At 37.3% G+C, this 12396-nt stretch overlaps 1 protein-coding gene across 3 annotated transcripts in view; it reads right to left on the bottom strand.

Moving 5' to 3' along the window:
* The window catches only part of LOC136858050 (nonsense-mediated mRNA decay factor SMG7), a 268885-nt gene that overhangs the window by 200862 nt on the left and 55627 nt on the right, over positions 1 to 12396 (bottom strand). For all 3 annotated transcript variants that reach the window (XR_010858592.2, XM_067137287.2, XM_067137288.2), the window contains exon 4: positions 4877 to 5005. Coding sequence is in view for 2 of the 3 variants with exons in the window: in XM_067137287.2 (XP_066993388.1) it covers positions 4877 to 5005 (129 nt within the window). In the remaining variant the exon portion in view is untranslated. The remainder of the gene's footprint in view (positions 1 to 4876; positions 5006 to 12396) is intronic.

The raw sequence follows: 12396 nt of genomic DNA, 5'->3' as shown, positions 1-12396 counted from the left end.
ATCTCTCCACAATGAGTTTTAAAGGTGAGGGAGAGATCCAACCTTACTCTTAGATATTTTGGAGCATCACAGTGATGTCCCCCCCATGTTCTGGTCCTTACATTCCATCTAGTAATGTAGTTTGTATACTTAACACAGATTTCTGTATTTGACTATGCAAAATTGATATCCTGGACACGTAAAATAAAATAAAATAAATAAATGTTATGACACAACTGTGTTAGGTTAAGGATCTGACCACAGCATAAACTTACTGGACAAAAACCTGACTGTTCCTTATTAATTCCTTCTGGCTTCCCTATTTCTCAGATGAAATGCACATACCCACATCTTTTGCAGATTGGGCTTCAATTGATTATTATCATAATATTTGGCCAGGTCTTCAAGTGCCGTAGTAAGCTTCATCTCTACTTCTTCAAAAGTTCTGCCATGGACAGCAGTAGATGTATCATCCTTATAAATAAATGTTCTTGTCCCAGGGAAGATTGGTTGGTCATTTGCATAGATATTATATAATAGCAGGCCCAATACACAGTCTTGGAGTAGACCATTTTTCTGAGTTCTCCATTGACTCTTCTTACTGTGCAAAACTCCTACTTTGCAGCAAACTGTGTTAGGCGGTAATCTTTTATGATGGAATATACTTTTCTGATCAGCTTCTTGTGGTTGACCGCCTCATACGCTGCTGTAAGATCAATGAATGCCAAACCTGTAAGCTGCCCTCTTTCATATCCGTCCTCAATATACTGTGTCAGGTTAAGAATCTGACCACAGCATGACCTTCCTGGACGAAAACCTGACTGTTCCTTATTTATTTTATTTTAATTGTTTTGCCAACATAGAACTACTTAGTCAGGTTTATGTCTTTCTTTCTGCTTCTGGAATCACTCTTCCTATTCTCTGCTTGTTAATTTTTGTCTGTAGTCTAGTGTGTTCTTCTTTCAATATGTTGAGAGTATTTGTTTTGTATTTTAAATCTATAATAAATAATCGTATGGCCTCAGCTACCGTGTAATATGCAACTCTCTCATATCTTCTTTAAGTCCTGTGATCCATCTAATATTATTCTAACTCTTACTCTTCACCATAATTTTTCTATTATTATTCTAATGATTCTATTTTCTATTTTTCTATATTAATTTATTTTTCATTGTGCTAGTCAAATATTCTGCTTCTTTATAAACTGTCTCATTGGAAGCTAGTCTTCAGACTCTGTTTATTTGATCATTTTTATTTAAACAGGTTCTCACTATTCTCCTTTCTAACTCGAGTACTCTATCTATTACAACTGTGTTTGCTGTTTTGAATAATGTTTCACATGCATATGTAATCTGTGGCTGGGTGACTGTTTTCTAGTGTTTCAATTTGGTTGCTACTGAGAGACACTTTTTATTATACGTATTCTCTGTAACATGCTGTGCTGTAACCAGTTTATCTATTCTATTTTGCTAAGCTGGTTTCTCGTTCAGATTGTATGTGATTATTTCACCTAAATATTTAAATTTTTCTACAATTTTTATTTCTTGGTCTCCCAGCTTAATTTTGTTTGCAAGCATAAGTTGAGTTAGCATAATTTCTGTTTTTTCAAATGAAATTTTCAAACCAATATTTTTAGCTATTTCCTGTAAAGATTTTATTTGTTGTTTTGTTTCTTGAATATCATTGGTCAGAAGAGCTACATCATCAGCAAATCCTACACAGTTCAAATATATGTTATCCTTCTGGGTTCCAATTTTTTTATTTTTCGTGTTGTTCTTGTACCATTTCCTCATAACGTACTCTAATGCACAGTTAAAAAGAAGAGGTGACAATCCGTCACCCTGTCTTAAATCAGTTGTTACGAAAAATGGTTCAGAAAGTTCTCCACTGGACTTAATTTTATAAATTGTATTAGTTGATTAACTTTGGGTGAAGTCCGAAATGTCTGAAAATTTTTAATAATGATGGTCTGTGGATGGAGTCTTAAGCTTTCTTGAAATCTATAAATGTTATTCAAAGAGGCTTGTTTCATTTTTTGTAATATGCCATGAATAGCTTCAAAGTTGTTATTTGTTCAGAGCAGCTTCTCCAAGGTCTGAAGCCTCCCTGGTATTCACCTAACTCTTGATCAAGTTGTTTAATCCGATTATACAGTATTTTAGAGAAAATCTTATACGAGGCGTCACGGATGGAAATACATCTATTATTTCTTGGTCTCCCAGCTTAATTTTGTTTGCAAGCATAAGTTGAGTTAGCATAATTTCTGTTTTTTCAAATGAAATTTTCAAACCAATATTTTTAGCTATTTCCTGTAAAGATTTTATTTGTTGTTTTGTTTCTTGAATATCATTGGTCAGAAGAGCTACATCATCAGCAAATCCTACACAGTTCAAATATATGTTATCCTTCTGGGTTCCAATTTTTTTATTTTTCGTGTTGTTCTTGTACCATTTCCTCATAACGTACTCTAATGCACAGTTAAAAAGAAGAGGTGACAATCCGTCACCCTGTCTTAAATCAGTTGTTACGAAAAATTTATAAAATTACTTCTTTCACCTTTCTTATGAATTGGATTTAGCTGTTGTCCATTGTTCCATCCACAGACCATCATTATTAAAAATTTTCAGACATTTCGGACTTCACCCAAAGCTAATCAACTAATACAATTTATAAAATTACTTCTTTCACCTTTCTTATGAATTGGATTTAGCTGTTGTCCATTGTTCTGAGAATTTTTCTGATATACAAATCTTTTGTAATATCATATGGAGGGACGTATGAGTAGCACTGCCAGCATATTTCCACATCTCTGCAAAAACCCGGTCTTCTCCACATGTTTTGTAGTTCTTCAAGTCCTTGAGCACTGTTTCAACTTCTTTTGCTGAAGGTGGGTTTATATTTTCTGGTTTAGTTTTTATCAGGGTATGTGTATCAATTAATAAGAGCTTTTCAGGTTCATCACTGTTGAAGAGCTTGTTAAATGCTTCCGCCATGATTTCTGTGTTTTCCTTATTTTTATGCGCTATTTTTCCATCTTTATTTTTCAACAATAATGTGGGGGAGAGGTTGTTTTTTTGCAATTGTTTACCAAAGGCTTTGTAATAATCTCTATAATTGGTTTTGTAATAATTTTCCTCAATAGAGTTTATTAAATCTTTTTGATATATTCTCTTAATTCTTCTAATCGTTTGGGTGAGTTCTTTTCTGACATTCTTGAGGTTCATGGCGTTTTCTTCTGTTTTGAGGGCCTGAAATTTCAACCAATCTTGATGTCTTTCTTCACGCATTCTATCACAATCAGAGGTCCACCAGGCATATCATTTCCTCGGATTTAATGGAGCTAGATCTTCTGCATTCTGTTTAAGAATTGGTATTAGGTCATCTAAATTATCTATTAGTCTTGTAGTTTCTGTTCTTTGCCAATACCGGGCATTCTGGATAAACTGATGAGGGTCATATGTCCTTTTCTCTCTAACTCTATTTTGTCCTTTCCTTCTTAATGGAGTAAATTTAATGATCTGAACCAGGGTCCTTTCCCCTTAGAACTTTGACACTGTGTGTTTCCTTGTGAAATAATTTGTCCATACATACGGTATGGGGTCTAACTGCCATTCTCCTTTCGTCCAATCAGGATGTATCCAACAAGTTTGTGTGGTTTTCTTTTAAAATATGTAGATTTGGAGATTAGTCCATGGGTCCTACAAATTTCTATGAGTCTTTGGCCATTACTGTTAGTATATTTATGAGAAGCCAACTTTTCCGCTACATCTTGATACTTCTTTTTCTTACCCAGTTGATCGTTGAAGTCCCCTATAAGGATTTTGATGTTATGAATATTTATTTTATTCAGTGTCTGATCGAGGAGATCCCAGAAATTATCCACTTCTTGCAGTTTTTGTTAAGGAATTTTGTTTCATTAGTAGAGGCATGAACATTTATGATGGTTTAAAGTTTGTTTGTGGTTTGTAAAGTTAGAATTGCAATTCTCAGTGAGATGGCTTTAAAATCAATTATGGAATCTATTATTTTTAAATTTACTATAAATTCTGTACTAAATTGGGGGCAATGTTTCATGACCCTTTGGCCTGGCTTACCATTGTACACTCTATAACCTTGAGATTCAAGCGGAGGAGGAGCGGTGGCCTTAATTAAGGTACAGCCCCGGCATTGGCCTGGTGTGAAAATGGGAAACCATGGAAAACCATCTTCAGGGCTGCCGACAGGAGAAGGAGGAGGAGGAGGAGGAGGAGGAGGAGGAGGAGGAGGAGAACATGATTCACTTATAAATCTCTTAATGCTGAAGGTCATAATGCTAACTGAAAAACATAATATGCATAACAAGTGTGTCTTGTGGACTTTTAATCCTCTACTTTTGATATTAAATGGGCTATAAGTTAGAAACTAAAATATAAAAATATGGCGACTTTACCAGTCCCCCCATTAAACTGTTCTCTATATTGGTAGCTCCATTTTCTTCTTCTTTTTCTTTTTTTTTTGCTAGTTGCTTTACGTCGCACCAACACAGATAGGTCTTACGGCGACGATGGGACAAGGAAGGGTTAGGAGTGGGAAGGAAGCGGCCATGGCCTTAATTAAGGTACAGCCCCAGCATTTGCCTGGTGTGAAAATGGGAAACCACGAAAAACCATTTTCAGGTTTCTTCTTTTTATACCATTAGTATGTTTGTAAGGGAATGATATACATACTAACTCTTTATTAAAGGTGCAGTTCTCTTTCTAACAGGGCAATGCAGTGAACTTCTGATTTGTGAATGATGGGTGGATTATCAAGGACAAAATGCTTAAGGTTTAATGTCTACTATAGTCACTGAACTTCGCACATGAAAATACTACTACAGATATACAAGAAAGTATGAGAAAACGTTATACAAACTTACCTTCTTGTCCTTGGCTAGGTTCTGCAATGTTCCAATGTAATTCTTAAAACCATGGTTCCATAGTTCCTGTTCCACCTTCCTGTCCAGGGCATACTCTAAGTCTAGGATGAGTACTTGTTGATAGATTCTCTACAAAACATGATACACAAACTTAAAGTAATACAGCACAAGCATAAACAAAGCATCTACATGTCAAAAACATATTCTATCATCATTAGTTTTCACTTTAGGAATCTGCTGTAGGGAAGCCCTGGATTCCCTGCATTTGTCCTGGATTTCAGACCCGTTTAAAGGGCACGAACAGTGTTTTTCTAAAAGAAGATTAAGGAGTAATGTGATCTGTATAGCAGGTGAGCTAGGTCTAGTAAAGTAATATTAACATCAGTAGGATCTAAAGTGTTGATCACATGGTACCCAGCTCAGCCCCAAAGGAGGCAGTGGTTAGTACAAGTGCTTCGGTTTGGCTATAACCACTGAAATAATTTGGTTATAAAAACAAAGAGCTGGATTCAACAAAAATCATATGTATGGATGTTTATTTGTGTATGTTTCTTCCAAATGAACTGATTTCAAATAGTGAAGAAGAAGAATTATTATATCTGTTGAATACACATTGCTGGGATTTTCAAAATATTTAATGATAACACCATTTTACTCTAAGCAAATCTGGAGACAAAGTGTGTCCTCACTTTGTACCATTCCTGCATGATGGCTCACACCGAGCCAGCCAAACTGTTACATTCATCAGTCCGCATGCATATCCCCTCCAAATTGTGCTATGGTAGACCAAGGACAGCTCAGCAGCTCCTCTCTAACAAAGTTCTCTTTGGCTCAGACTGAGTCATCACTAAATGTCAGACAGTGAAAATATTAATTCAGGCAGCTCGATCGTTGTTAACGCATTTGAATCATAAGGGGAAGACTAGTGACAAATAATGCATTTAATTAATATAAATACTATGGATACTTGATATATCTTAAAAATAAAGTTGTAGGTGGTCCGCTGTCTGTAATGCCATATATTTTGCCATATTTTGATATATTTATCCGTTTTAGGTCAACTCAAGATCGTATCTGTAGTTTTTAACTTTTGTGCCTGTCTGTTTGTTTGTTTTACCATCATGGGTAAACGGCTGAATAGATCTCGACCAAACTACATATTTGGAGTCTACTCATCCAGGAGCAGGTTTCAATATGCATATCATTTAAAAATCATTGAACAGACTCGGGATTTATGGGAAGACCAAAAGAGTTCCACTGAATAATATTTTCTGGCATTAGCAGAACGACGAATTAGTTATACATCGGCAAACTAAATACAGATTGTGTAGCAGAAATAGGAAAGAAGGCCAGCTCAGTAACACAGATCAGAGAAAACTGTTGAAGATCACAAACTCTTAAAAGGAGATAGAGCAATTGTTAGAAAATGAAGCTCAACCTCAACTGAAGTTACTTACTGCCCCGTGATATGAAATGCAGCCAAGTGCATTAGCATATAACCCTCTCATCAATGACATTCAATACCTCAAATTAGATCTCTAAAGGAAGCCCAAATCAGAAGAAATTTTCTATTTCTACGGCAAAATTAACTGGATCCCGTAACTGATACATCAGAATCTCAAATTTCTCTACCAAAAATGATACATGCCAACTTCAAACATTTCCTTCAGTCTGTGAAATCCTACATTCCGTATCACTGGCTGCACGCATGTGAAGTAGCTGAAGATGACTAGAAGCCATGCGAGATGAACAACTGGAATATATTTCGTCAACTGTCTGATCTGTTCTGGGAAAGCCATATTTTTTGAGAGAGAGACTGTACAGTCAATCTATATGAGAACTCACAAATAGGGTTGAGAGATAATATCACATGAAATATATCATAAGCTAGGACTGCAAATTCTCATGCGAAGAACGGGTATAAATGCTAGTATTTTAATAATGGCTCTTGGACAGAATAGTTGTCCTTGCAATTGCAAATAGAGAATGACAACATAGTGCCAAAATGAATGTCAGTTGTTGTTGAGATGACATGGAAAATTACTATGGGATTGGTTAGTACTACAGTGTTGTGTTTGTAAAATGTACTTGTAGAGTACCAAATTATGTTTATTTACTGACTATTTTGTGCTTTTTCAGAAGATCATGATCTACCTCATTGAATGCTGGTATTTATTTCCTGTCTGTGCAGACTGATGTCAATGTAAGGTCTGCAAAGTGCAATCTCCAGACACAGTGCTATACATGGAGACATTGGATCAGTATGAGCCACATACACCGCTATGTACACAAATCCTTGAACGCTGTTATGTACCAAAAACTAGTCTACAACAGGGGAAGGAACCGATATGGGCCAAGATGGCAAACATGATGGTATGAGCCGAGCTAAGTGGGAAATTGCTTGGGCCACAAACCACTAAGTCATTTTTGAAGGGGAAAAATCCAAAACAAATCATATTGTTCATGTCAAGAAGTAAAAGAGCCTAGTGAGCACAACTTCCCACACGAGCGGGCTGCCAAACTGACAAAGTAATGCATCACACATATAGATATATCTTTTAGGAGGGGGGGAAGGGTATGTATATATTGTGAGATCAAGCAGGTCCCAATAAATGAAATCGGAGAATGTTCACATATCCTGGAGTCACAGCAATGACAATTTTGTCAACGCTTTTCACAGACACCTGAAACTCATTCGAAGTTTGAAAAGAAGTTTGGGATGGTGCCATGTGCTCCAACTATCAATCCGATAACTATGATAATTATTTTGTAGCTGGTACTTGTATTTGTAGAAAGGCACTGTCGGCACGCCGATGTTTTGTTTCTTGAGACGTACCATATTTTCTCTGGCTCTCCTGTATGGTGCTTGAATCACACCGTGGGATTGATAATGAATCCTTCCTTGTTATTTCTATAGTCTATCATGTTGATTCATTGTGTGCTGCCAATCAAAGATACAGTTTAACCCCGATTTTACGTGACATCGATTTAACATAAACTCGCATTTAACGGAAGAAATTCCAGTCCTGAAAATTATTCCATAAGAGCAATGCTATTTTATATTCGACTGAACGTACTTCACAATAGGGCAAAACCCGCATTTAGCAAAAGGAAATGTTAAAATTCTCAAATATTTACTTCTATTCGTTTTGGTTATGGGAAATTAAGGACCTATGAAAAAGACGTCATAAGCTTGCTGGGGATGATTCAAGGCAGAAGAGGAAATTAGAGCTCGGGCACTTAGGGCTGAAGTGAGATGTCGGACTCAGATGCACATCCGATCGCGGCCGTTGTAGCAACAGAGAACCCCCCATTTTAATGACAATGTTATTATAACCTTCGAAAATTCCTATATTAATAAGTGCAATTTCCTTCGGTTCCATTGAGGACCCTTTTACAGATTCATTTGTTGTTATGGGCAAATTCGGGGGCATTAATTAGTATCCGTTATCAATATTCATACATTGTACCACATACAGTATATGACTCTACTACAGTGTTTATATATTGAATGTGATCGATCATCTTCCGTATAGAATCCTCGCTACGCATGAGCGAGTCTATCTTAGGTGAGCCTGAGGTCTCCTCACAACTCCGAGTCTCTGACTCGTGTAAACAAACATCAGGATAAAACGACTTCGCAATAAGTGCAATGCCAGCAGTTGTTAACTCCTTAGAAATAAAAGCTGAACTAAACAATTGCTTAATTTTAATACTATGTACTGAAATAAAATAAGAATGTGATACTTCTGCTTCTCAAGACACAGCGGTGTGCATAACTAATTTCAGAGGTTAGGTTATGTACTTTCGCATCTTGTTAAATTTCAGAAAGGCTGTTCTCGTGTAAATTTATAGTGAAACGTTACCATAATTCTACATGGAGCTTGAAATATGTTTTCATAATACGTGCGCAGTAAACCTAGGTTAGGTGACGCCATTTGAAATAAGAAAATGGAAATATTTGCCTCAATCCTCTGGATTGATGCTATTACAATTCTTAAGAATGAAATGGAACATGCGTGTTCAGACTAGTGGCATTAGAAAATACCTACTAATGAGTAAGCTGCTGCTTGGAAAACTTCCATGAAAATGTTTAAACAAACCGATTGCTGTTTCATACCGATGTGTTTTTGTGCAAGTTTGGTAGCTTTCCCAACCTTTACGGAAAATTGTACATAACGTTATAAGAACAACTTTAAATTGAAGCAGATTAGCATTCACCAAGCTTTAAATTGAAGCAGTTTAGCATTCACCAACAAAAATTTGTCAAAATGAAACACAAACCGTAACTACAGTACAGTGTGTAGGATAGATATCTCCTTGTTTTATTGCTGTCGCTATGCAAATAATATATAATGGTACAATTTATGTTAATACAGGCAAGGATCTCTGGAAAAGTGTGCTTCCTACTGAAACCTCGATTTAAGGTAGACCCCCATTTAAGGTAAAGAATCAGGTCCCTGTAAAAACATTAAATAGGGGTTCTACTGTATACTGTGAACTTCTTCATGCACAATAAAGTTTTTTCTTTCGGAGCTCTTCTGCAATCTAAGATCTTATTTTATGGCTATATGAGCTGTACCTGGGAGTGCTTTTGACTGAGGACTAGTCACGTGAAGCGGAAATCAAAGCCAGGATCCAGGCAGGATACCGATCTTTCTACAGCTTAACACAACTGCTCTGCTCCAAAAGACTCTCGGGCCAGGCTAAGTGGCTCAGACGGTTGAGGCGCTGGTCTTCTGACTCCAACTTGACAGGTTCGATCCTGGCTCAGTCTGATGGTAATTGAAGGTGCTGAAATACGTCAGCCTCGTGTCAGTAGATTTACTGGCACGTAAAAGAACTCCTGTGGAACTAAATCCCGGCACCTCGGCGTTTCCGAAAACCGTAGAAGTAGTTAGTGGGACATAAAGCAAATAACATTATTATTATTATTAAAGTCTCTCTAAACAGTTCAAAATTTGGTTGTACGAAACCCTGATCCAGCCCGTAGTACTAAATGGCTGCGAGACATGGAGTATCCGAAAGCATAAATTTCATAAACTCCTTCTTGAGAGAAAAGTTGTGTCAAAGATCTTCGGTCTGGTGCAAACATGGGTGAATGGAGGATCAGACACCATCGTGAGCTAGAGGAACTGTACAAAGATGCCAACAAATCAGGGATCACCAGAAGCAAGCGACTGCAGTGGGCTGGACATACGGCTAGGACAGAAGACTACAGATGGCCATAGAAACTCCCCCAGAAAGGAGACCCCTGGGTAGGCCAAAGATGAGGAGGAGTGTTTGCCTCCATGAGGACCTGCAACAGTCAGTAATAGGTATAGATGGATGGCGATTGACAGCGATAGCTAGAACATGATGGAGGAGGAGACTTGTAGTAGCGTGCGTTTCATTGGGCCTGATCAGGTGAAATTATATGTGTATACGAGTTCCTCAGTACGTCACCACATAGGAACATGAACCCAGAACATGTGCTAGAGTTTCTTTCTCCCACACACATCTGTGACAGGTTACCATTTTGGATTCTACCCAGAACAGACCATACAGCAGAAACATTTGATGTTATTTTGATTTCCTCTCGTCATTCACTGTATGAAATGGCAGGATCGGTGTCCAAAGATGACAGAGAGCAGCATTAGGAAGAGTATATTTGTAATCATCATTACTGACCTACTCCCAGTCACTCAGACTAGCCCCCCCCCCCCCCTACTCAATCTATGAATTTTTTTTTGTACCATTCCCTCAATCTTGTCCTCTCTCCTTGGCATCTTTCTTTACTACATCAGTTCATTTTTCTCTGGGTCTGCCAACTCGTCTTTTTCCTTTTACTACTCTTTCATATTCCCTCTTGCAGTCCTACAAGATTCAAGCATCATACAGAACAGCTGCAGGAAATACAGTACACCTCGAGAAACAAAACATCTATGACCTGACAGTGCCTTTCTACAAACAGAAGTACCAGCTACACAATATCAAAGTTAACGGATTGACAGTTGGAACACGTGGTACCGTATTCAAACCACTTCAGCCTTGCCTTCTGGATATTTTGTAGTAGTGTGTCTCCTGTTCCCACCTCCTCTCAGACATTTTCATTCCTGATCTTCTGGATCTTGGTGAACAGGAACTTCATTTCTGTACCTTAGAATTTTGAGTTGTCTTGCCTTGTTAACATGGTTGTTTCTGGGCTATGCATGAGGATGGGGGTATAAAAGGTTTTATATGGTGCCATCTTAGCTTTCAGCAGTACTTATTTATCCCACAGCAGTTTTACTCAGTGGCAAAACTGTGTTGCCTTGCTAGTTCTGTTGTCCATTGTATTACTCAAGTACTCAAACTTTGATTGATTGATGTTTGTTGTTTAAAGGGGCCTAAAATCGAGGTCATCGGCCCATAACTCAAACTTTGGAACACTATCGAGTCTGGTGTCATTTAGTATGATTTGTGGTTTGTCATCTCCTATCTGTATCTTCAACATCACTGTCTTAGGCTTGCTGATATTTAAATCATGTTGCTCAAACTCTCGACTCCATCTCTGCAGCCTTTCCTCCAAATGCAGATCAGTAGTGATTGATTGATATCTTTCTTGGTTTCACGCCAGATTACCAAGTTGCCTGCAAAGACGAAATCTTGGAAGTCCCAATGAACTTTCCTTTTTTGTGCCTTTATTATGGCATCCATCATGGTGATAAACATGAGGGGTAACAAAGCACTGCCTTGCTGTACTCCTCTCTTTGCTTCAAACCATTTGGCAATCCACAACCCATTTGCACACAACTTCTGCTTGTATATTTGTATCACTCATAATTATGGCTAGGATTTTTATGCAATACCAAGGTGTGAAATATGTGCATATTTCATCATCTTCAACTGTACATATACTGCAATACTGATGACTAGGGGGCAGATAATATTGAAATGTCATTATCATGATAACAGCATGTTTTTATTTTGCATTCTTTTGCATGTTTTGCTGGTCTAGGGTGATCAGTCATTATTTCAACTCTCAAGAAGGTTTTTACATCAATATATAGCATTTTAAAGAATTTCAAGATCATATAAATTATTATTTAAAGTTTATGCATGTATTTTTATTGACCGACTGATAAAAGTCCTCAAGTGACAACACAAAAATATACATTCTTAAATATGGTTAAATTTGCTAAATATCTTTCGTGACCAAGCAAACAGACCACCAGTTGTAGGTGACTAAGAAAGGGTATGTAGAGGATTTATACCTGTGAGCCTTATGTTTCCAAGATATGTACAGGATCACAATACCGAACTCTGATAATTAGGAGAAAGTATTTCCTAACGTGTCTAGAGCACAAGGAATACACCTGCTTTTGACCCGCTCATACAGAGAGCACATAAAATAAAATACAAAGGTTTAATCCACCTTCTCAATACATTTACAGTAATTGCGATGTTTATAAGAACATAACGATATATTACGAGGTACTAGTTTCGACCCTGTGTGGGTCATCGTCAGCCTAGTCAAGATGCATATGGATATGCCAAAG

This window comes from Anabrus simplex, chromosome 1 (assembly GCF_040414725.1).
Source record: "Anabrus simplex isolate iqAnaSimp1 chromosome 1, ASM4041472v1, whole genome shotgun sequence".
NCBI lineage: Eukaryota > Metazoa > Arthropoda > Insecta > Orthoptera > Tettigoniidae > Anabrus > Anabrus simplex.
Note: the sequence above shows the minus strand (reverse complement) of the source record. Positions and strands in the feature narration are given on the sequence as shown.